The sequence below is a fragment of the Carcharhinus amblyrhynchos genome, chromosome 23 (assembly GCF_965287045.1).
Source record: "Carcharhinus amblyrhynchos chromosome 23, sCarAmb.v2.hapA, whole genome shotgun sequence".
NCBI classification, from domain to species: domain Eukaryota; kingdom Metazoa; phylum Chordata; class Chondrichthyes; order Carcharhiniformes; family Carcharhinidae; genus Carcharhinus; species Carcharhinus amblyrhynchos.
The window spans coordinates 17,747,201-17,771,643 of record NC_137346.1 but is presented as its reverse complement, the minus strand read 5'-3'; the positions used below and the strand labels follow the sequence as shown (position 1 = coordinate 17,771,643).

At 41.8% G+C, this 24,443-nt stretch overlaps 2 protein-coding genes across 10 annotated transcripts in view; one reads left to right on the top strand and one right to left on the bottom strand.

The window, feature by feature from the left end:
• Nucleotides 1-19,096, bottom strand: part of ankrd13b (ankyrin repeat domain 13B) — a 353,491-nt gene extending 334,395 nt beyond the window's left edge. For all 4 annotated transcript variants that reach the window (XM_080210421.1, XM_080210424.1, XM_080210423.1 and 1 more), the window contains exon 1: nucleotides 18,918-19,096. In XM_080210421.1, coding sequence (XP_080066547.1) covers nucleotides 18,918-19,016 — 99 coding nt within the window. In that variant the 5' untranslated portion in view covers nucleotides 19,017-19,096. The remainder of the gene's footprint in view (nucleotides 1-18,917) is intronic.
• A 1,021-nt stretch (nucleotides 19,097-20,117) lies between these two features.
• The window catches only part of git1 (G protein-coupled receptor kinase interacting ArfGAP 1), a 190,869-nt gene continuing 186,543 nt past the window's right edge, over nucleotides 20,118-24,443 (top strand). For all 6 annotated transcript variants that reach the window (XM_080210843.1, XM_080210845.1, XM_080210842.1 and 3 more), the window contains exon 1: nucleotides 20,118-20,267. In XM_080210843.1, coding sequence (XP_080066969.1) covers nucleotides 20,216-20,267 — 52 coding nt within the window. In that variant the 5' untranslated portion in view covers nucleotides 20,118-20,215. The remainder of the gene's footprint in view (nucleotides 20,268-24,443) is intronic.

Below are 24,443 nucleotides of genomic sequence, written 5' to 3'. Positions count from 1 at the left end.
TTCATGTGCAGCAATTAGGAATGGGAATCCTACTAATGCCTCCTTTACCTAAAAGGTTTGTCACTGAGCTGTGATCCCAACCCTGTGCTGAGTTAATGATCTTGGCCAAGGTTTGATACAGAGACTGCAAATCATCTCACTAATCGGGTTATAGATTGGTTGAAATCAGCTAGGGTTTCCACTCCTAATTGTTATCCAGTGAACCTCACCAGCAGTACATCTGCGGATGTTGGATAAGTGTAGGATCAAATTCAAATTTTGACCTCATGTTTAAATAACCTGCTAACACTCACAGTTGCGGCTCACACATGAATAATGGATCCACGTGACTGAGCTCAGCTAACTCAACACAGATCAGGAATCAGACCAGACTCCTTCTTGTCTGTATGGTTCAGCTGCACACTGGGTAATGAACTCATTGTTGCTGACAAAGAGTTTCAGGCAGTTTTTGTTTAAATGTATTCAATTCGTGTGAGAAATCTTACTAAAGCCATTCTTTTATTAACTCCTTGAATCCATTATGAACATTCAAGCTATTATCTGAAAATTAAGGAGTTCACATCGAGGGCAGAATTTTACCAGCACGTCCACCCGAGACCAGTGGAGAATGCCGTTCTCCGTGCCTCGTCCACCCTCAGAATCGGGATGGGTGTGCCGGTAAAATTCTGGCCCTAGAATCCCATAGAATCCCTACAGTGTAATAGGAAGCCATTCAGCTCATTGAGCCTACACTGACAACAATCTCACCCAGGCCCCATTCCCTTCTAAACCCCCTGTCAGTAAGGGGCAATTTAGCATGACCAGTCCACCAGTGGCACAGTGGTTAGCACTGCTGCCTCACAGTGCCAGAGATCCGGGTTTGATTCTAGCCTTGGATGAATGACAGTCTGTGTGGAGTTTGCACGTTCTCCCCATGTCTGCTTGGCTTCCCTCCGGGTGTCCGGTTTCCTCCCACACTCCAAAGCTGTGCTGGTTAGGTGGACTGGCCATGCGAAATTGCCCCTCAGTGTTTAGGGGGATGAGCTAGGGAAAATGCATGGAGTTGTGGGGATGAGGTTGGTTGGGGTTGTGGTCAGTGAAGACTCGATGGGCTGAATGGCCTCCTTCCTCGCTATAGGATTCCAGTGTTTAGATTAGAAAAGGTCCTTCCATTGGGGGAGCTCAATTTATTCTCCAATGAAGAATTTTACATGAGAACAATTGCAATGTTTAATTATGACTATACCATTTAACATTTGGGTTTAACACCTGTCTAAATCTAAACACCATCTCCATAATATTCTTCATTTTAAATAGTTAATAAAACAACCTTTCACATATTCAGTGACAACGTGCTCTTTAATATCTTAAGTCTGAATTATCAAAATAATTTGCGGATCTCCTGTTTATAAATACGCTGGTACTTGAAGTGTGGTTATTGAAGTTTATTATCCTTCCACAGCAGCATTATTATGATGGCAATTTTACCATCACAAATACAGAAAATTTATTGCTGCAATATGGAAGATAGACTGAAGGCCTAAACATTGCCTTCCTAACACTCAAAGTTACACATTTTTACAGATATATCAGCTATGTAGAAAGTGCAAGTGATTTTATTTCTTTCTCCCAGAAACAGTTTGATCCCAGTATTTCGGGCTGTTACATCGAGACCAGTAAAATTCTTAACACCTTGAGTGCCTAATTTCCTTCAATGGCTGTGATTTTATATTTCACTTATGATTGAGGCCTCCATAACTTGATTCTGAGTGGGTTATTTAATCTCATGTTATTTCCACGCTGTTGTGAATCATCTACCTATTGGAATGGGCAGTGGGCCAGAGTGTTTCAAATGAATGAAGCATGTGTCAAGGATTCAGCTGGGTCAGGTCCAAGGCAGTAAGCTGATTTCCAAACACATCTGTCTATGCAACGTTATTTACTGCACTTGTTTTTTTTTCACAAAGATTCCCCGCAGAGCTCTTGTGGTTGCGATTTCTTTTAAACATTGACTCCCGTGAGGGTTCTGCAGCAGAATTTAACACTATGTGTGGTGCTGGCCAGACAAAGTAAGAAAGGTCTGCGTTAAATGCCTAATTTTAGCCGAGGGGTGCTGTGATTGCTCCCAGAATTATTGGGCTGCCAGTCCTGAATGGTGTCCAGGGACTCCAACGTCTGTTAATCAGCTGAGGACAGGATTGAGTTCGGCTCTAACGTCTTCCCTTTGCTCGCAGTTCGGGTTCACACAAAAGTGAGGTATTGAGTCAAATTTCACCAAGGCAAAGCACGGTCAAGAAGAAAGGTGATTTTTCCAAAAAATAAATTGAGATCAATCAAAACAACTTTGCAGTATTAGCTTGCCAATATGACACCATACCAAAATACAAATATTTGTACTTTGTCTGACATTTCTCCATCGAAGGGCATTAATCAGGATTAACAGTCACAATTTGAGATGTTATTTAATCTAATGTGATGCAATGGGTGGCACAGTGGTTAGCACTGCTGCTTCACAGCACCAGGCACCTAGATTCGATTCCCGGCGTGGGTCAACTGTCTGTGTGGAGTTTGCACGTTCTCCCTGTGTTTGTGTGGGTTTCCTCCCATAGTCTGAAAGATGTGCTGGTTAGGTGCATTGACCTGAATAGGTGCCGGGGTGTGGTGACGAGGGGAATTTCACAGTAACTTCATTGCAGTGTTAAGGGAGCAGTGTTAAGTAACACTTACTTGTGACCAATAAATAAATTTTAACTTTAAAAATCACAAATCACCACCTATCAATAAGACTGAATGTCCTTTCAAGGGAAATTTGGTAATAGCGCATGTGAGCCTGGTACCAGCTAAATGCACTGCAGTCAGGAGCTTTATTTGTTTATTATAAAGGGGTGGGGGGTATTTAACATACTGCAAAGAAGTATATTTTTATCATGCCTTTGTTTTATTTCCCATTTTTCATTATCAATTAGAAGATAAAAGGGTGAAATTCATAAGCCCCCCCAAAATGGGGGATTGTGATCTGCTATTAAATTCCTCCCATTATCTACAATGCAGAAAGCATATCACCTTTGTGCTACCCGTTTTCTCAAACAATTTTAGCATCCAATGCTCACCGCGACGTTGGTTGGTTTGATTGGCTGAGCAGGGAAGCGAAAATTGTGAGCAGCCAGCATCAGTAAAAACCAACCTGCGCTGCTTTCAGTTAGCCTACGATTCTGAAAAGGGAGGCTGCCGCAATCCTGGCACTTGTGCAGAAAGTGAATCCGGCCTGTGAAATGGTGAAGAATTGTGCCACAGGAGAGGGAGTGGCCTCCAAGGTTTTCAGATGCCGCTCCAGAGACCTTGGCAGAAGAGATGGAAAGTGGGAGAACTGGCCCAAATCCACTGGGGCCAGAAGGCCTACCGTACAGTGGACCAGAAGGCAGTAGGTGTTGTATGTTGGTTGCAACTGGCTAAGGAACAATTGCAGAGACATAGATATGCCGGAACAATAACTGGTTTATGACTGTAACTACACACACAAGACTACAGGTGTTACTCAGTCTAAACCAGGAGCTTTCTCATTGTAAAATCTTGGTAATTTGTCTTTTTCTTACATCATCTTAAAAGACTCATCTCTAAACTTTGTGGCCTCGGGTTTGGTTCCTCCCTCTGCAACTGGATCCTGAACTTCCTAATCCACAGATTGCAATCTGTAAGGATAGGCAACAACACCCCCTCCGCGATCATCCTCAACACTGGTGCTCCGCAAGGCTGTGTCCTCAGCTCCTTACCTATTCCTTATACACCTTTGACTGTGTGGCCAAATTCCCCTCCAACTCGATTTTCAAGTTTGCTGATGACACCACTGTTGTGTGTCGGATCTCAAACAATGACGGGTCACAGTCCAGGAAAGAGATAGAGAAACTGGTGAACTGGTGCAACGACAATAATCCCTCTCTCAATGTCAACAAAATGAGGGAGATTGTCATCGACTTCAGGAAGCCTGGTGGAGGACATGCCGCTGTCTATCTCAATGGGGATGAAGTAGAAATGGTCGAGAGCTTCAAGTTGTTAAACGTCCAGATCACTAACAACTTGTCCTGGTCCCTTCATGTGGATGCCATAGTTAAGAAAGCCCACCAATGCCTCTGCTTTCTCAGGAGGCTAAGAAAGTTTGGCGTGTCTGCTACAACTCTCACCAACTTCTACAGATGCATAATAGAAAGCATTCTTTCTGGTTGTATCACAGTTTGGTATGGATCCTGCTCTGTCTAAGACTGCAAGGAACTACAAAGGATCATGAGCAAAGCCCAGTCCATTGCTGAAACCAGCCTCCCATCCACTGACTCTGTCTACAGTTCCTGCTGCCTCAGCCAGCATAATCAAGGATACCATGCATCCGGGCATACTCTCTTCCACCTTCTTCCATTGAGAAAAAGATATACAAGTCTAATATCATGTACCAACTGACTCAAAACCAGCTTCTTCCCTACTGCTATCAAACTTTTCAGTAGACCTACCTCGTATTAAGTCGATGTTTCTCTACACCCCAGCTATGACTATAACACTGCATTCTGCACCCTACCCTTTTCTTTCTTATGTATGGTATGTTTTGTCTGCACAGCATGCAAGAAACAATTCTTTTCACTGTATACTAACACATGTGACAATAATAAATCAAATCAAATCAAAATCATGTACTGTTTCTCTAGTTCTACACATTAATACTTTCCTGCCCTAAACACCCCAAAGCAACATCTCCTCCACATCTTTGTTTAAATATATATTACATTCTTATTTACATACTATCCCGTTTCCTGGAAGATGAGATGCTGTTCCTGCAGATTTCACTGCAGCATGCCAAGGACAGACATGTGGGCATGAGAGCAAGGTGCTGAATTAAAATGGCACTCTTCCATGGCACCTTGCTTTGCAATCGCAGAAGGTGCAACACCTGCCACTTTACCTCCTTATCGTTCAAAGCCCCAAACACTCCTTTCAGGTGAAGCAAGATTTCACTTGTACTTCCTTCCATTTTGTTTATGGTATTCTTTGCTCCCAATGAGGTCTCCTCTACGTAGGGGGCACTTAACACAGACTAGGCAACTGCTTGCAGAACACCTTCGCTCAGTTCGTAAGCATGACCCTAAACTTCCTGATGTGCACCATTTTGTTCTCACACCCACCTGTCCATCCCTGGCCTGCTACAATGTTAAGTGAAGGCTGGCACAAGCTGGAGCATCTTCTGGTTAGGCACATTGCAGCGCTTGGGACTTAACGTCAAGTTCAGCAACTTTAGATTATGACCTTTCTTCTCCATATTAAACTACCCTTTCTTTTTTTTAAATATTCCATACATGTACTGCCTCAATGCAAAATCCCCCTCCCCCCTCACATCTGACCATGTGTCAATTATTCTTAATGGTGTTACTTTTTGTTGCAGTTTCTCTCACTGTAACATTCTTCCTCCTTTTAGGTCTGACAAAGAAAGAGTCTGTGACTCGAAACATTTTACCATTCCCGCCACCACTGTAATTCGGAGCAGGTGAGGGGCGGACCATGCAGAGGCCCGTTGACCTCGGGTGGGATTTTACGGTTTTGGAATGAGCGGGGCCACAAATTTGCACCCTTTAACTCTGTTCCTTTCCTGATAGATGCTGGCAAGCCTGCTGAGTTTTCCCAGTGCTTGTTTGCTTTGACTTGGTTGGCTTTCTATAAGAAATACAGTATTGGGTACGTTGCCAATTTGACTCTGAGTCTCTCAAATGTATAATTAAAGGTTCTCCCATGTGGATCTAGACGTGATCCTCTTTTTTCCTCCCCTTGCTGTTATATCTGTCTCATTCAACATTTGGCTCATGATTGGACTTTGTGGGTTTATCCCACTCTCTGCTTTTGATATGATCCCTATCCTTGTCTGCTGGGTTGAAGCTAGTTCCTTTTGATGGTTTTGTCCATCTTTACTTCTGGGAGGATGACTCCTTGTAAGCCCCTTGCTCATGAAGTCTTGGATAAGCCTGGATTACTACCTCTGGAAATAATTGTGCGGGCAGGTCAGGAAACTGTGAGGAAGCCACATGATCAATATCCTGCTTTCTCTCAATTTCCAGTAACCCTGGTGTAGCTGTAAGGCCAACTTGGAAGAGACGGACGTTGTCTGCTTCAGTCCTGTCTCTTAGGTGTAGACGTTTTTGTCTGTTTGCTTCCTGGACTTGTCCTGCCCTGAATGTCCTCTGACTATACTTCAAGTCACGCCCGACTTGAAGGGGAATGAGTCCTACTGGATCCATGTCTGGGAGCAAATTGCTTTATGCAGAAACCTTGAAGTCAACAATAATTCCGTCAGCATCTGTCACAGCCCTTCCTGCAGATTTCTGAAAATTCAAACTACAGAAAGAACCAAACATTTGTGGAATCAAAGCAACAAGCAGAAGGAATCAAACAGCAACTAACCTACGAGCAATTGATGGTATTTTGAATAGCACTATCCAAGCGTATGTTGCATGTAATTTCACCGTAGAGATCTAGGGAGAGGTCATGTTGCAACTTTACACATTTTCAGATGTGCAAGCTAAAGCTGAAGCACCATCACCAAATCAGCACTGCATTCTGGTTGATTTGATTTATTATTGTCACGTGCATTGGGATACAGTGAAAGGTATTGTTTCTTGCACACCATACAGACAAAACATATCATTCATGGAGTATGTAGGGGAGTAGGAAAGGGTTCAGAATATAGTGATACAATCATAGCTAGGGTGTGGAGAAAGATCAACTCAATCTCCACATTTTGTTGATGTCATAATCGGCCTACTCTGTGTACTCCAGCAAACATTCATCTTTGCACAATGCTGACCCTTTCACCAAAATTGCATGACTCAGGCCATGACACTCATGCCGACAGTATAGTTAAGAAAACCCGCCAATGCTTCTACAACATAACTACAAAAGGTAGCCCAATCCATCACGCAAACCAGCCTCCCATCCATTGACTCTGCCTACACTTCCCACTGCCTCAGAAAAGCAGCCAGCATAATTAAGGACCCCACGCACCCCAGACATCCTCTCTTCCATCTTCTTCCATTGGGAAAAGGATACAAAAGTCTGAGCTCACGTACCAACTGACTCAAAAACAGCTTCTTCCCTGCTACTGTCAGACTTTTGAATGGACCTACCTCGCACTAAACTGATCTTTCTCTACACCCTAGCTATGGCTGTAACACTACATCCTGCACTCTCCCCCTTCCTTCCCTATGAACAGTATGTTTTGTCTGTATAGCGTGCAAGAAACAATACTTTTCACTGTATACTAATACAAGTGACAATAATAAGTCAAATCAAATCAAAAATCAAATCAAATGACTCATCCCAAAAGTATGCGTGCATGCTGCAGACAACATTTTGTTCCCCAAATAACACCTACAAACACCCAAACAATGGGGACAACTGATCTCAATTCCTACACCAAAAAGCCACTGAAGCTTTCTTTCAGTTTAGTCATTCCATGTAAGAATACAAACATTTGAGTAGAGTGAGTGCAGCAATCTTTTGGGATTTCAATGTAGGAACAGATTTTGATAATGATGCTTGATTTTTTTTTCCTCTTTGAAATGATTTATGGCATTCTGGTTTTGCATGAAATTCTAAAAACTATACAGAATGATGAGTGGATAAGATTGATTATGAGAAAATAACCTTGTTAAGTTTTCAGACCGTGTCACAAATCCAAACCTCAAGAAAATATTGACCGATTTATTACAACCTGAGACCTGAGATGAGGTTATTTTCATTGAAATCTTCCCCATCTATTATCCTTAGAAAATATACACAAGCATTATAAATAACATCATTGAATCTTCTGCAGCAATGCTGAAGGATAAAGAAAATTGAGCAGATAATTATCAAGTGTTGTACACCAACCACAGGGAACTAAATGAATGTGTGACCATCATGTACTGCGGTGATGCACAAATTAATAAATCTTTGCATGTAAGATGGTGAGTTTTTTTTAATGTCAACTTATTAAAATAGGTTAATCATGTACTCTGCAACTGTGAGAAGTTGATATCAATAAAATATATTCTTCCATTTGTTGATTTTCTGCAACGATATTTTGTGAATTTATTTTTGTCGTTCTTGCTTTACTCCTTTTATGGATTGTTGAGTATGAGGCTGAGGGTACAGAGTAGATGTGTGTACCTATAATGTGAAGAGCCAAAGAAAGGTAAGCCAGCAAAGCAGTAGCCCAGAGACTGTGACAGAAGCAGGATTACAGTTGCGAGAAGCAATCAAAGGCTATAGAACAGGAATCAAAGATGCCAAGAAGCCAAGGTCAGAAGTGTCTTTATCTGCTGGATCTGTCTGTGAAACCTGAGTCCACAGCAATGATAGCAGTAGTGGCAGCAATGTCAAAATTCTGGTGTTGGCAGGGACTCCGTAATTATTGCTGGTGACCGTGGTCAGAATCATTAAGCTGCTTGATAATGTGGCGTCGTAGAAGCTCACACTTGTCACAGAATGTCTTAGAGCAGAGCCCACCCTGAGACCAGAGCTCTCATTAATGTGTAAACCAAAAGCTACCAAACATTAACCTATACTTCTGCTGCCTATACCAGCTGGATGCTTGCAGTGCCCAATATCCAGAAATGCCATTTTCTGACAGGGTCACTGGATAGACTCATAGGGCAGGATTTTCCAGCCACACTTGCCCCAAGACCAGAAAATCCTACCCAAGGTCAATGGATCTTTGTATGATCCGTGTCTCACCCACTACGATTCCCGTGGTGGGTGGGACAGGAAAATTTTGCCATTGAGTCATACAGTACAGAAAAGGCCCTTCAGCCTTTCAGACAGACAAGTCTGCACCAACAATATCTACCACTGTCAGACCTTTCAGATAATCAAGTCTGCATCCACAATATCTATCACTAAAGACGCTCTAATCTGATTTTCCTGCTCTTGTCCCACATCCTTGAACATCGTAATATGCACATCCAGATATTTTTTAAAGGTTGCAAGGTTTCCGGCCTTGAATATCTTCCCAGGCGGTGAATTCTAGATTCTCGTCAGCCCTTAAGTCAAAAAGCGTTTTCTCAAATCCTTTCTGAATTGCCCGCCCCTAAAACTATGCCGCTTGTGATTGACTCCTCAACCAAGGGGAACAGCTGCTCCTGACTCATCCTGTCCATACCCCTCATAGTCTTATACGCATCAATCAAGTACCCTAAGCAATATGAGGTATCCCCTTCCCCTTCACTCAATAGGATTTCTCTGTTACACGCCCCTCAGGAGGTTTCTCTACCTCTCTTCCTCATTGCAATATTTCTCTACCCGCTCCCTATCCCATTCCCTGAATAGAATTTTGGCATCCTCTCTCCTTCCCCTGTCCATAGTCAGGTTTCCCCTCTGCCTCCTTAATTCTACCTCTTCCCACTTCAAAGGCTCCTTTTTGTTTCCTCTTCCAACAGTGGAGTTTCTTTCTGCATCTTGACAAAAGATTTGCATAGTGAAATTGCATGTGACATGACCTCAGGAGCCTCTTCTGGATCACATCTGGGGTATACACGGTTACTGGGGGAACACCTCAACTGCAAGGTGTGCAATACCATAGCCACATCTCAAGGAGCTACCTTCCCTACGCTGTCAGACATTTCAGTACCCAGCTGCCACATAGGCAATAAGAATGTCCAGGCTGCTTCCAAGACTCCATTTCATCCCCTTTGTGGTCCTGTGTGTACTTGGGTCAGTGCAAACATTTCTGAAAGTTTTCCCCATCTCCTGGATGACTTTCCTATTGGAGTTCAGTTCCAGTAGATAATAAGCCTCATCTCACCAGGTGGACTGGACTCCAGTCTCATGTCAATTCCTTCGAGAAATGGCAGAAAGGAAGTACTTTCCCTTTGGCTTCACCTCATAAGATTATAAGGTATAGGAGCAGAATTAGGCCATTGGGCCCATTGAGTCTGCTCTGCCATTCAATCATGGTCGATAGGTTCCTCAGACATGGCTGGTCTCATAAGGGTTGACACAGTAAGAAGTCTGACAACACCAGGTTTAAGTCCAACCGATTTATTTGATATAAATAAGTCGGTTTAAATAACAAATAAATTGGTCAGACTTAAACCTGGTGTTGTCAGACTTCTTACTGTGTTTACCCCAGTCCAACACCGGCATCTCCACATCATGACTCATAAGGGTTGGGCAGAGCCTTCATCTTTTAAAAGCCCAACTGTGAATTCCCAATCTCTTTTTTTGCGAGCCATTCAGTCAGACTTCCCACTACAGTCTGGTGGAACAGAGGTGGGGGTGTCCCATCCACCTATCCACCAGGGTAGTAAGGGCATGGAATGCCCTGCCTGCAGCAGTTGTGGACTTGCCAACTTCAAGAGCGTTCACATGGTCAGTGGATAGGCATATGGATAACATTGGAATGGTTTAGGTTAGAGGGTCATTAAATTGGTTCCACTGGTCGGCGCAATATCAAGGGCCGAAGGGCCTGTACTGCACTGTAATGTTTTATGTTCTATCCTTGCCCTTCAACCTGACCAGCAATAGGTTTTCATTCCCTCCCTCAGCCTCTTAAAGAAAATAATGGTAGGTAAATTGTTATATATTGAATGGCTGTTCCATTGTGTTTAGTTGTTTGAATCATTTTGTGGAGAACAAATAATGTGCGATGTCAACATTATTAATAATAATACATTGTGCTAATGATCTGAAGTAGCTTTTAAGACACGTTTATCTAGAATGATTTATATCTGCCCGAACTTGGATTTGGACATTGTACAAATAAATGCTTTAAAAATGACTTTCCGCGTAGTATTAAAACATTTGCCAGAAATCATTTACAGATATGTAATTTATTCATTTTTGAAAGAAAATTTGCTGCATTTTAAATGTTGTTAATTCATTTGGCAATTTGTTGTTAGCAAGATAAAAAGTTTGCTCTCCTCTCTTCTTCTGAAGGTAATGATTCATACAGCATAGATTGATGGTTGATGGCAGACCTCCAGTATCTCATCTACACAGCCATTCTTCATGCATGAGACTAAACATTAAATGTTGGCGGATAGTCAATTGTAGGAGACACAGCCATAAAGCCCAAACCCATTGAGTTTCTTCCTCATACAACATAGAAGGGGGCTATTCAGCCCATCAGGGCTGAACTGGCTCTTTGAAAGAGCTATTCAATTAGTCCCATCTCCTGTATTTTTCCCTTATAGCCCTGTAAATTATTTTCCTTTCAAGTGTGCCCTACTCCCACACACAGCGGGGGCCAGTCGATTAACAATCAGAAGCATGACCTCTTCCTGTATTATCCTCTTTATTTCCGAAGCCGGTCATTTTACCTATACTATTATTTTCACTAAAATCAGCTCACAAAGCAAAAGGCATGGATTGGAATGGGGCTTTGCTCATCTGAAAGCTCTGTACTTCAACATAAAATGTATTTACATGCTGAATTAACATTGGAGACCAGTATCTGTATTACAACAAAACAGCTCTGGGTATTGCATTATAGCAGGAATGCAGCTGTAAAGGGATTAGGTTGTACTTAAAATAGAGTTATCTAAATTGAAGTTACTGTGATAAAGCCTGAGAGAGGGATTGATTGTGACTCCATGTATGAAGGGCACAACTATATAAGAGTATATCATTTAGATATGATTAATTTTATTATTAAGAGCAATGTAGTGGTCGCACTTTACAAATGATCTCAAATTGATTATTCTGTACACATAAACACGAACTGTCATCTTATAGGAAAGGTGTTATAATTTTGAGCTTTTGTGGAATCATGTTCTCTCTACTGATTCATAGCAGTCCATGTTTGGCAGTATTGTTTCAACTGAACCGGAACCTATATCTGCAGCTGACAGAGTTGTGAATTTGTGACTGCCCTATATGCAATAATTTGGTTACTGGATTAAATTTTGCTTTGCACTTTATACTGCATACTCACTTTTGATAAATAAATGTTACTCACAAATTAAGATTTTTTTTAACTGAAAGTATTATATTTACAATGAGTTTTAACCAAAAAATATATGGTCAAGTTTTCCATTCAAAAATAAATATGATCTGACTCCATGACAATGAATTATCAATAATTATGAATAACAAGGATTCTATTTGAAAAGGAAAGTTGCTGTTACAGGTAAGGTGAATTCAATAGACTTCATCTTCTTGTACTACTTCGTTGATTGCAATCTAATTATGATGGCTATAAGTTTTAACTTACAGATATTCGACACAGCTAAATTCCAGAATTTAGAATGATTTGAAGGACTGTGGAAAATTTCTGTTTTCATTCACTTCATTCTTTGAAACCAAATCAGCAACCAAACACAACATTTATGTTTTGAAATTATAACAATATTGCCACCACTCATATTTAATAAATATATTTGTGCATATATTTATGGAACTTGACTGAGTTTTCACACAATTCAACTCAAAGCACAGTCCTTTGGCACACCTAACTATTCCATTATGCATGCAGGTTTACTAGCTAAGTGGAACACAGCCTTTGAATGGTGGACCACAACTCACTTGGATGAAAGAGGTTCTGCTATTTTTGTCAAATTCTACATTTCAGCATCTTCAATCAGGAGCTCCAAATTAGTCTAGAATCAACGCCCACCGTTCAATTTCAACATTTCATCTCTCAAACAACACTGCCTGTTTTTTTTCAGTTGGAGCAATCTGCAATATGTAGAAATAAAAGAAAGAAATGCTGCATGGCAAATGCTTCAGGCAGACGGAACTCTCAGCATTACAAATCCAAGCAGAGATATGTAAAAATGACCATTGCCATCTTATAGAATAATGTCCCTGTGGAGAGTAAAGGTGTAATCTTCATCAAAAATAATGACATTAAACCACTCCATAAACATTGTAACATTGCCAAAAAGCTTGTTCATTCACTGCCATCTTGAATACTAAAATTGTTGTTCAATTTGCATACGTTTTTGTTAGATGTAAGAAAGCCCCAATGGCATGCTATTAATATTTCAACATCAATTCACTCTTATTAATCAGAATCACTGCATTAGCATCCAACTAAATTAGGGTAAAGGTAAGAATTCTCACATATACATTATGTGGGCTTCAATACTTGACTAAACTACGGATATCTGAAGATGAACAATTACCATTTGCAAAGGTGAAAATCAGGAACAGTTCAATTCCCCGCTGCATTAATGCATTGTGTGTGTAGAATATAAAACAACATATCTTTATATCACGTTAGGGAAAAGAATACTGAGCAAGGAGAGTTCTGCTTCCAAACCATAATGCTGCATGGTTAATCAGAGCATTCATATCATAGAATGGTTATGGCACTGAAGGAGGCCTTTTGGCCCACTGTGTCCTTGCTAATCCCACTCCTCTGTCCTTTACCTGTAATCCTGCATTTTTTTTCTTCAGGCGCTCATTCAATTCCTTTTTGAAAGCCACAATTGAGTTGCCTCCATCACACGTTTAGGCAGTACATCCCAGTTCCTAAACACACGCTGCATAAAAATATTCTTCCTCATGTCACTGCTGATCCATTTGCTAATTGGTTTAAACCTGCAGCCTTTGGGTCTGACCGTTTTTTGCGGTAAATGGGAAATGTTTCTCTCTACCTGTCCTCGCAAAGTCTACTCCGATCCTCCTCACAGTTCAACATACTTCAGATCTGCAAATTTTGAAATTGTACCCTGTCCACCCAAGTCTTGGTCATTGATATAGAATGTGAGAAGCAGTGGTCTTAGCACTGGGGAATCTCTGAAAGACAACTGTTTAGCATGACTCTATTTCCTGTCACTCACCCAACCTTCCTTAACTAATCTGCACCTGTTCAAGTAAATATTAATTTTGACCCAGATTATCACTTTGATAAGTTTTCCCATCACTGAAGGGCGGCACAGTGGCACAGTGGTTAACACCGCTGCCTCACATGCCTGGGAGCCGGGTTCACTTCTAACCTCGGGTCACTGTCTGTTTGGAGTCTGCACATTCCCCTTGTGTCTGCTTGGGTTTCTGCCAGGTACTCCAGTTTCCTCCCACAGTCCAAGGATGTGCAGGTTAGATTGATTGGCCATGCTAAATTGACCCTAGTGTCAAGGGATTAGCAGGGTAAATATGTGGGGTTGCGGGAATAGGGCATTGGTGGGATTGTGGTCGGTACAGACTCGATGGGCTGAATGGCCCTCTTTCTGCACTGTAGGGATTCTATGAAGTTAAACTGACTGGACTGAGGTTGTTGGGTTATATTAATATCCCTTTTGAACAAGAGTGCAACATTTACTGGCATCACTGCTGCGTCAAAGGAGAATTGGAACTTTATAACCAGCGCCTCTGCAATTTTCATCTAAACATCCCTCAATGTTTTCAGATGCATCTCATGCAGTTCTGGTGACTTTTTACCTTTAAAAACAGCCAGCCTTTCTAACACCACCTCTTTATTAATTTTTAGCCCATCTGCTATCTCAGCTACCTCCTTTCTCATTATAGCTTTGCTGGCATTCTCTTCCTTTGGAAAAGCAGATGCAAAGTACTGATTTAGTACCTCAGTCATGCCTTCTGCCTTCATAAAAAATTCATCTTTTTAGTTACAAATCAGTCACACCCTGTTCCTATTACCTTTACATTATTTATATGCCAATAACTGGCTGTAGATATCTATTATGTTAGTTTCCTACCTCTTCTCACACTCTCCATCATTATGCCCCTTTTAAATGTTTTAACTATTAGTTCACAAGCGGGCTCACATTAACACCGCAATGAAGTTACTGTGAAATAGGCAGCTGCTCGGGTACGCCGAGGAAGAATTTAGCGTGGTCAATGCACCCAACCAGCACATCTTTCAGACTGTGGGAGGAAATTGGAGCGTCCGGAGGAAACCCATGCAGACACAGGCAGACTCCGCACAGACAGTGACCCAAGTTGGGAATCAAACCTGGGTTCCTACCGCTGTGAGACAGCAGCACTAACCATTGTGCCACCTTCTTGTTCTACATGCAACCTAGTTCACCCTGACATCTGTGATCTGCACCTTTTTTGTTGCTTCTTTTTACTCTCCATCTCTTTCATTATCTAAGGAGCTTTGCTTTCCTCCATATCTTTCTCACAAGTTGACAGCCCCACAGAATATACCTGTTAATATATTCGTACCTCTGTTGTTTCTTGATTCCAACCAAATAGATTCTGTCCTTTACCCCCTCGAGGACATTCTCTGTCTACTGTAAGGTAACATTTTCCTTAATCAAGACTGTCACCCTGGCTCCTTTTCTTCCTTCCCAAACTTTCCTGAAGACCTTGCACGTAAGAATATTTATAACCAGTCCTGCCCTTTTGTGAGTCATTATTTCCACAACATAATCTTCCCATGTGACTATCTGCACATGCACTCATCAAACTTATTTATTGCATTTCCAGTAAAAATGTGTATTCATTTTTCCAGTAAACAACATTGTATCAGTAATGATACAATGCATTATCAATTCCTATTAGTAAAGAGGGAATTAGGTAAAAAATCACAATGTGCTCTCTTACAACAGAAATACACTATTAGAACTACACTGGAAATGCTCAGCAGGTCAGGCAGCACCTGAAGGGCGAGAGAGTTAACATTTTGAGTCCAATGACTCAGCATGTACGGGGGAACAAAGCTCCCTGACGCATTTGCCATGGCAATGTCTTCATTAATCAAGGGCTCACTCCCAACCAATCAACGCACTTTTTTTCATTGTTGTTCCCTTTGGAATTTGGGCATTCTGGCATCTGTTCTGATGAGTGCAAGAGAAAAAGCTTTGACAGCATGTGTCTTTTCTCAGCAAATATTATTGCATTTTGAAGTAATTCTCAAATTTACTGCACTCGCAACAGCAAAGCCCTGATTTCCAGTAAACATTCGGGAATGTACACCATAGGGATGTATGTATGAAGTTCGGTTGGATTTACAATGCTGTGAAATCGAACTCACGGGCATCCATTGCCTCCTTCGCTGCAGGCAGTATCTGCACCAGCAGAGGAACTCCCACCCCACCCAGTCAATGTCTGTTATTGAATCATGTCTATTTCCATTATCCTGTATGGGCGATTTAAATAAAAATGTTTTATTCGTTGTTAGTTGCAGAGCTGTGGGTTAGAAAAAGGAGGAGCGGCGGGGGAAGAACAATTTGGACCACAGGTTGCTGAATCTTGTTACTGATGGCCACGCCAAGGCTGAAATGGGCACCAAACTTTCCACAATGGCATAGTAACGAAAGGCTGTTTTGTGTTTTACATTCGAGCCAATTGGGAACACGTTTTGAAATTATACACGAAATATAACCTTGCCCACAGAGTTGTCCAAATATTGTACATGACCTGTAGACTGTAAAATATTTGTTCTAATGACCTGACTTGGGCGGGGGTAGGGAGACGAGATTATTGTTGGAAGAAGATCCACGGTCTAATATCCTGTAGATCGCCAGCGGGGATGAACATCATGGGTTTCCCACCACCGTCTAGAACTTTGCAGTCACCAGATTAACTGGAAGCTCAGTGCACCCTATTCCTAACATGCTAGCCGTCCAAATTAGTTCCCAATAATTGGCTAGTGATATTTCGGGTGTTTCTCGGGCTACACGGAAGGTCCGTGGCGGTTCTCTGTTTGCAAAGTCGAGGTGAATTAAGCCACATCCACCCACAGCTCAAGAGCCTTTTTATAATTTCCCTACCCCATTTACAAAGAGGTGCTAGAAATGTGTCTTGCGCCGTTTGCTGCATTTCCGGTCCAGAGTAATGCCTATCTGTTCTTTATGGGTATTTTTTTTCTCAACCTGCCAGTTGCGGATTGTGGTTTTAAAAGCTGTTGTGGGAATGGTGTGGTTTGTGCGATGCTGCCTCTCTCCGTGCTTACACGCTGCCACAGTGTGCCAAAGGCAACAGATTGGTCACAAAGAATTTATTTACTGCTCGTCACAACGTGGTGAGGTTCAGCTGACTGTGGGGTGGGATGATTTTGGGGGTGTCCTTCTTTCCAAAAAGAGGTGGAGAAAGTGGATTTTGGGAATCCCGGAGCTCCAAAATGTAGCGGATCCGGGGCCAGGTGAAACATGGTCAGCAGCTCAGGCTATTCGCACTGGCACTGGAGATCCAGGCGTGTTTAACATTAACACAGTTCTCTCACTGCTGGAGAAGATTGTGTCTCTGTGATGTGAACATTTATACAGGTTCGGCTTTACTGCAAATCTAAAACTGTCCTTGAAGTTGCGGAGACGCAGACCACAGCCGAAATGTTCCCCAGTCTGGTTTCGAATTGCTATGTTGCACGTCCGTGTCAAAACCAGCCCGTAAATGAGAATATGAACATCCTCTTGAGAAATAAATACGATAAGCTTTTCTTAATTGTATCCTGCGTGTCCCCTAATCGCTGCCAATCTTCAATTTTGGACATACCCTCCACAATCTTTTCGAAAATAGTAACTTGCTACAACCATACCCCCCCCCCCCCCAAACAAGAATACATTCATTCATATGTACTCATTTTGTGTAAATTGCCCCCAATCAATTAAAAACAAAACGCGATTTACCCCCTATTTGTACGAAAGCTTTTCTGGGACACCCGACAGTCAGAATGTAGAATTGGCGGGGACATTTCTGAACTCCTGTTTGTGCTCCTGTATCCGTCAAAATGTTATTTAATGCGGTGGTAAATAGCCGTTTCTAAATTTTCAATTGAAATGATGTTTTTTTAAAAAAGACGATATTGACACATTTTAATTAATGGAAGGATTTTCCTTGTTTTTTTTACTCCTGTGCCTTCCTGCAAGCAATTTTACACGGGTTCAGAATCAGCTGTGGTTGACAGAGGGACCATGCTTGGCAGAGCGATGTTACAGCTGGATGGCACAGTAGTGGAAGGAGCGCAGTGACGCCTGCGCGATTAACTGTGCATCCAGCTCTTTAAAGCGTACAGCTGTGAAAGTACAACCCATACAGAGACACCGACCACCTCCTCCCCCCTTTTTCTTTTTGGTTCTTGTATCAAGTTTCTGTCTGAGGCATTTTACACCAGAGAAACTGGCTAAACGACACCCCGAGCCCAAAGGTGCTTGCAGTTGCTCATCAAACGTAGCTACATCAGACAAGCTACATCAGACAGAAAAATGTATCCATGGGATAGGAAACGGGCTCAACACTACGGAAGATAGTTTATTTCTCTACATGGTTGAGAAATAAATTGAAATGCCAGGTCCTGACGCGAGCAATATTTATTTTTAAGCAGACTTCTGTTACATAAACCAGCCTCGTTTAGTATTTGTGCTTATTTTGAATGTAGGTGTGTGTTTAGTTTGCAAGCTTTTGTTGTTTTAGTTCCGCATAACATTTAATTTGATAAAACAAACAAAGCTTTTTTTTTATTGGCCAGTCTAATACAACTTCCTCCCTTTTCAGATTTTCTGAAACGCGAAACCATTTCGATTGTGGAGAGAGTTAAATGTGCAGCAGAGTTTTACAGGAATATTTTAAAGCACTTGGCATAATCTTCTTTCCACTACACAAGGCATACGGTTTCCGTATTACTATGGATGCCTCATTTCCATACGAGATAGTAAGCGGAGAATAGTAACCGCACATTTCGTTTTCCAGTGACCGAAGAAAATTTAGACAGAAAGTAAATAAATAATGGAAATGTCAAGATCGCAATTTTTTTTGGAAGAAATACATTGAGACAATACCTAAACCAACGAAGGAATCAACTCATTATACTGGGCTAGCACAATTCCATTAACCCAATGCATGAAAACGGACATTGCCACAATTCGAGTTTTTTTAACATAGCAAGATTAAATACCCTTCTTCTCATTGACAGCATTTAATTTCCGATACATAATTGAACAGCGACTTGCGGATGCTACTGCATCTGACAAGCATTCAGGCAATTCCACTTGCATTGCACCACCCCAAGCACATACATCACCCACCTGCTTGGTGCTAAGTTCCTTTTCCAGCTCCTTGTATTTGTTATGCCAAACCAGATAGTGCAACGGATATTTTTCTGCCACCCTTCTCGCAGAAATCATTCTGATATCATTCTTGTCTTCCAGATATCATACAAACTACCTTTGCAGCAGACAGTAAAAAAAAACCCTGGCAACAGGCACCAATCCCTATATTGCTCGGCTGCTGAATATCAGACGATAGGAAGCGCTGTAATTCTTGCTTTCTACTGTACTGGGAAAGAGGAAGTGGGAGAAAAATCGAAGAGCGAGGAATTACCACCTTAGCGTGGGGGAAACCTGCATACAGAGAACGAGGAGGGAGTGCAGGCTACCAATAATATGTGGGAAAATCTACTAGGTGGCCAGTGGGCATGCAATATAATCTGTTGTGCATTCAGCCTGGAGGTCTGATTGTGAGGGAAAAATGCAACCATTGGGCTTGTATTTTGATGGGCAACCCCCATTGCTTGCAAAATTGGAGGTGCGCGGCTGTAAAACCCTCCTGGGAGCTGTAGTTCAGCGGCTGGAGGTTAGGATTATTGATGGCAATTTTTAATTTGGAAGGCGCCGCAGCCTCTGGACAAACCCCCTGGGCAGTAATGTTGGCACATACAGATAGTGGCATGCAGCTCAATGTGTTGAAGCCTGCCCCATGACATCACCCTGGGACCAGCTGGGCTGGGAGGACTACAGATCCCGGCATCCCTTGCGGCTGCCAGATTTAAAAGTGGGCGGGGTCTTGGATGGGTGTCGACGGCGGGGCGGGGCGGAGAGGAGAGGGAGGGGAAGGGAGGGGACGGGAACAGAGAGAGAGAGAGAGAGCGAGGGAGAGGCGGGAGATGATTGGCCAGAAGTGACGTAATGGAGGCGGCCGTCCTGACTGATTGGTTCGAGCCGCCTGTCAATCAGCTGACGGCGCGTGGGAATTCCAGCAGCAGGTTGAGAATGGGGGAAAAAACGGCGTACGCGTGTCGTCATTTCCGGATGGTCGGAGGGGGAGGGGAGTGAGGGAAGCTGCGGTTTTCCAACGACTTGAGTCTCGGAACCGGATGCGTCTGCCCTAAACACACACACACACATACATACATAGACCGGCCCTGGGAGACTTCAGAGGCCGTGTCGGGGTGGGTGGGTTAGGGAGGGGGTGGGGGACAGGGGGTCAGTGTCGGATATAAATAAACAAGAGAAAAAAGGAGGAGGACGAGGAGGAGAGAGAATAATAATTGTATTGAAGGGGGCAAAAATACAAACCTTCACCCCCACCAACACCAACCACAAAGATGTCCCGAAAGCTGCGGCCCAACGAAGTGTGCGCCGACTGCAGCGCCTCAGGTACGTGACCGAGTGAATCAGGGGTTTGGGGGCGGGAGGGGGGACAGAGGGTGGTGGTGGTCGGAGGCCCGGGTAATCAGAGGGTGTGTGTGTGTGTGGGGTGGTTGTTCGGTTGTTTGATGGGGTAAGTTGACTCAGGGCCTGTCAAGTCAAAGCGCTCAGCAGTAGCTGGGTGAGCCCACTTTGTGTGTGAGAGAATTAAACTGGTGCCCCCTCCCTTTTCCCTCTCCATTTGCCGTTTTGAATGTGGATGTGTTGAGCCCACTTTGTGTGGGGAAAAAATTAAACTAAAGTAACCCCCCCTTTCCCTCCCCATTAGTCGTCTTGAATGTGGAGAAGATGGTCCCTTTCCTTCCCTTTTTTTATTGTTGTCAGTGACCCCCCCACCCTTTTTTGTTATTCGTATAAAAGTCCCCAATATTTTGGAAATGTTAAGTTCCCCATTGTACCGAGGCTTCATAAATTCGATGCTGTGAGCTGCTCGATGAGTTAACATTGCCAGCCGTAAGAAATAAACCGTGATTCTTTGTGACTCATGTTATTATTCCTATTCTATGCACCCCCCCCTTCGCTCTGCAACGACTTTAATTCAGCTCATCCACCCCCACCGAGAGTCTTTCAATTGATGTGTAAAACTTTTCATTGGCATCGGGTTTGTGGATTCGACCACTGCATTTTGCCAGTAGGCACTAGCGTTTTGACTTTTAATTTGAGGTGGAATGCTGAATACTCGGATTTTTTTTTAAACACACATTCAGTTCATCTGAAATGTTCTATTTTGCGAAATTCACTCGGTTATATAACAGCTGAGGCGCAAATGCAAGTTGGTTTCCTGCCAGTTGGGCTGTGATTTAGGTCTGATGTGGGAGATATCAGATTTGATTTAGCAGATATCAGATTTGTTGGAGCAAAATCCTTGCTTGTTTTGTTTAAAGTCGGAGTTCGCAGTAATTAAGATCTTATGTCATTGGAACATTATTTACTTGTTATCTTCACATTTTGAATTGTATTTAAGTTTGTGATACAATTTACTGCCAGTAAAATACATTGGCTAATTAAGAATTCCTATCTATCCTGTGGTAATTTTTGACGTACTTTTACATTTGTGTTATTCCTGCTTTCCAATATGGAGAAAAAAGATATTCATCTCTTGAAATTGTTTGTTTCTATGTTTGACATCCTCTCTGTGTACGTTTGGTGTTTAGAATGTAATGCACCCTTGAATGGTTTTCCGATCAGCTACTGTGTTCATTCAGGCTCAAGCAGAGGATGTGAACTGCCACTATGCTTTTATCTTAGTGCAGTATTTTGCTTTTATCAGGCATAGGATTTCTTGCTGTGTTAAGTAGTTTGCACTTGTTTCTATTCAAGGTGCAATGAGGATACGTGGGTCCAATGGGATGGTGGAATTGTCCAGCTGAGACTCCTTTCATGCATTTGTAAAATGTTAGGTTGGCAAAGAGTCAGAGGTGGTGTTCTTAGTGGTAACTCAAGACCTGTCATAAATAAAAGACAATTGATATCCATAATTTCTACTGTTTAGGGCTTTATATGAGTGGTGAACCTGTTAACTATGTTTACAGTTACTGTGAGTATATTTGTGAGGCTCAGGAAATCAAGGATAATATTGTGAAATGTTTTGCAAGTACGCTTTTTAAACATAAGGATTATGTCAACTTCTGTATCCCTAAACATTAAATTTCTGTACATTTTGAGGCAGTCTTTTTCATCTCCAAATTAATAGCTATGCACTTTTTAAAGCAGGTAGCATGAAATATACTGCTAAAAATTAAACCATTTTGCATGTTACTGATTTCAAACCAATATCTGTCTTTTGGATGGTGGATGAGAACATTTACATGACTCAATTTAAAGTAGGGAGTGTAAGTTGTTTTTGTTGATGCAAGCTAACTGCATTATTAGTGCCACCAACTTAACAAAGTTCCAGCTCACTGGCACAGATGGGCGAATCCTCTTTTTAACAATAAAGGAATTGGACTATTGATAACATCAAACAAAGGAATTTGACACAGGACAATTTACCAAAATGTCAGAAGTTTCTCTAGAAATTCAAATTTTCAAATCCTCCAAGAGGAAGGAGAATTTCAGAGAACGCCCAAACCATATGTGCATGTGTTAAGCAAGTGGCATGAACGCACACCTACGCAAATAGATATTGAGTTGGAATGCACATAGCAATGGACTGTGCTGTTTGCAATAGACTCTGAAGAGGAAAATGTTAAGCAGATTGCGCAAGCTGAGTGATCTGAAGTTACTAAAGTTTGTTTCCAAAGATCACTAAAGTGTATTTGCTTTCTGAACAACCAATTTGTGAATCTTATGCTATCGGTTATAATTTAAGATTGATCACACGATTCAGTGAAACATTTTCAGATGGGAACAGTGTAAAACTACAACAAGACATTGATTGAGTGAATAATTAGGGCCAAGCCATTCAGGAGGGATGTTAGAAAACATTTTTACACATGCACACTGTGGTGGAAATTTGGAACTCTGTTCCTCAACTGGTGGTGGATGATGGTTCCATTGTTAGGTTCAAGTCTGAGATGGACAATTGTCTTATGAGCAGGGATATGTGCCTAGGGCAGGTACATGGAATTGGATCACAGATGAGACATGATCTTATTGAATGGCAGAGCGGGCTCAAGGAGTTAAATGGCCAACTCCTATTCCTATGGGTAATAGCTGACCATTGTGTATTGGCTGCAATCATGGTAGGAAAAGTAAACCTAACCTTTTCAAAAATAAATGAAGTCCAATCAAGGTGCCTGAGAAATTGATCTATCAATTAAGTTAACTATCATCAAGAGTGTAATGAAATACAAATTTCCATTCTGTAAAGCATTCTTAAATCTTATGACATGACATAGCCTATTTGACCAATCAAGACTGTCCCTTTACTCTTGATGCATTAACTACTTGGTCTGATCCCACTTTCAGCGATTTGCTTCTGTAGCCTGTAATGTTCCACTCTTTCAAGTAGCCCCCTCATTTTAAAATTTACTGTTTCAGCAATGGTTTGTGGCATGATTCAAACGAGGCCAGTGAAGGACCGATTTGTGCAGAAAGAATGGCAAAACCTAGGGTTTTCAGCTTCAAAAGGAGATGAATGAGATATGTTTTGTTAATTTGAGTGTTTCAGATCCTTATTTTTATTTAATGTTGAGACAATGTTATATCGCAGCATCGGACATGGCTTCATCTGAGTAAAAGGCAAATAAATGCAAGACTTCCGCCAAGAAGATTTTCACAAAACAATTGATTATCTCCTGGATCAGGCAGTGAGTGAATCTATGAAATTGTAGAACCATTGGAAATTTACAGTGCAGATAAAGGATATCCAGGCCATTGTGTCTGTGTCAATCAAAAAAAAAGAAACTAGCCACTCATTTTAATCCCATTTTCCTACATCTGGTCCATAACCATGTAGGCTACAGCACTTCAGATGCAGACCCAGGTACCTTTTTAAATGAGTTGAGCGTTTCGGCCTCAGTCACCAACTTGGGGAGCGAATTCCAGATGCCCACCATCCTGGGGATGAAAGAGATTTTCCTCATGTCCTTCTAATTCACCTTTTCACCTTTAAATTATTTAGGAAATATAATTGGATGTCATGGTAGAGTGAATTATAAGGTGATTCTTGATAGTTTATGGTGTGTGGACTGATTGTTCTTTATGTAAAATCATAGAACAGTACAGCAGGAAAGGAAGCCATTCAGCAATCAAGACCGTGCTGCCTCTTGTAGAGAGATTCAATTAGTCCAATTTCTTCGTCTCTACAAAGTTTCTTCTCCAAATATTTTCTAGTTACCTTTATGAAGGTTACTATGGAATCTGTATCCATCAGGCAGTGCATCCCAAATCTTAACCATTATTGCATAAAGTTTTCCTCATGCCACATCTGGTTCTTTTGGCAATCACTGCTTTTGGCAGTCATCGATCTATACCTGCCTTGATAACAGTCATGTGGTGGAACACTGACTAACTTTCCTTTTCTTATTCCACCTGTACCCAGAGATGCTAATATGTATTGCCTCAATGTTGCTTTGGCTGTCATTAGATAACCACACAACGTGGCACATTACTTAACTATAGGGAATTTGAAAACAATTGTATCTCTATTTAAAGTAGGTTTGTAAAATTTGACAAGATGTC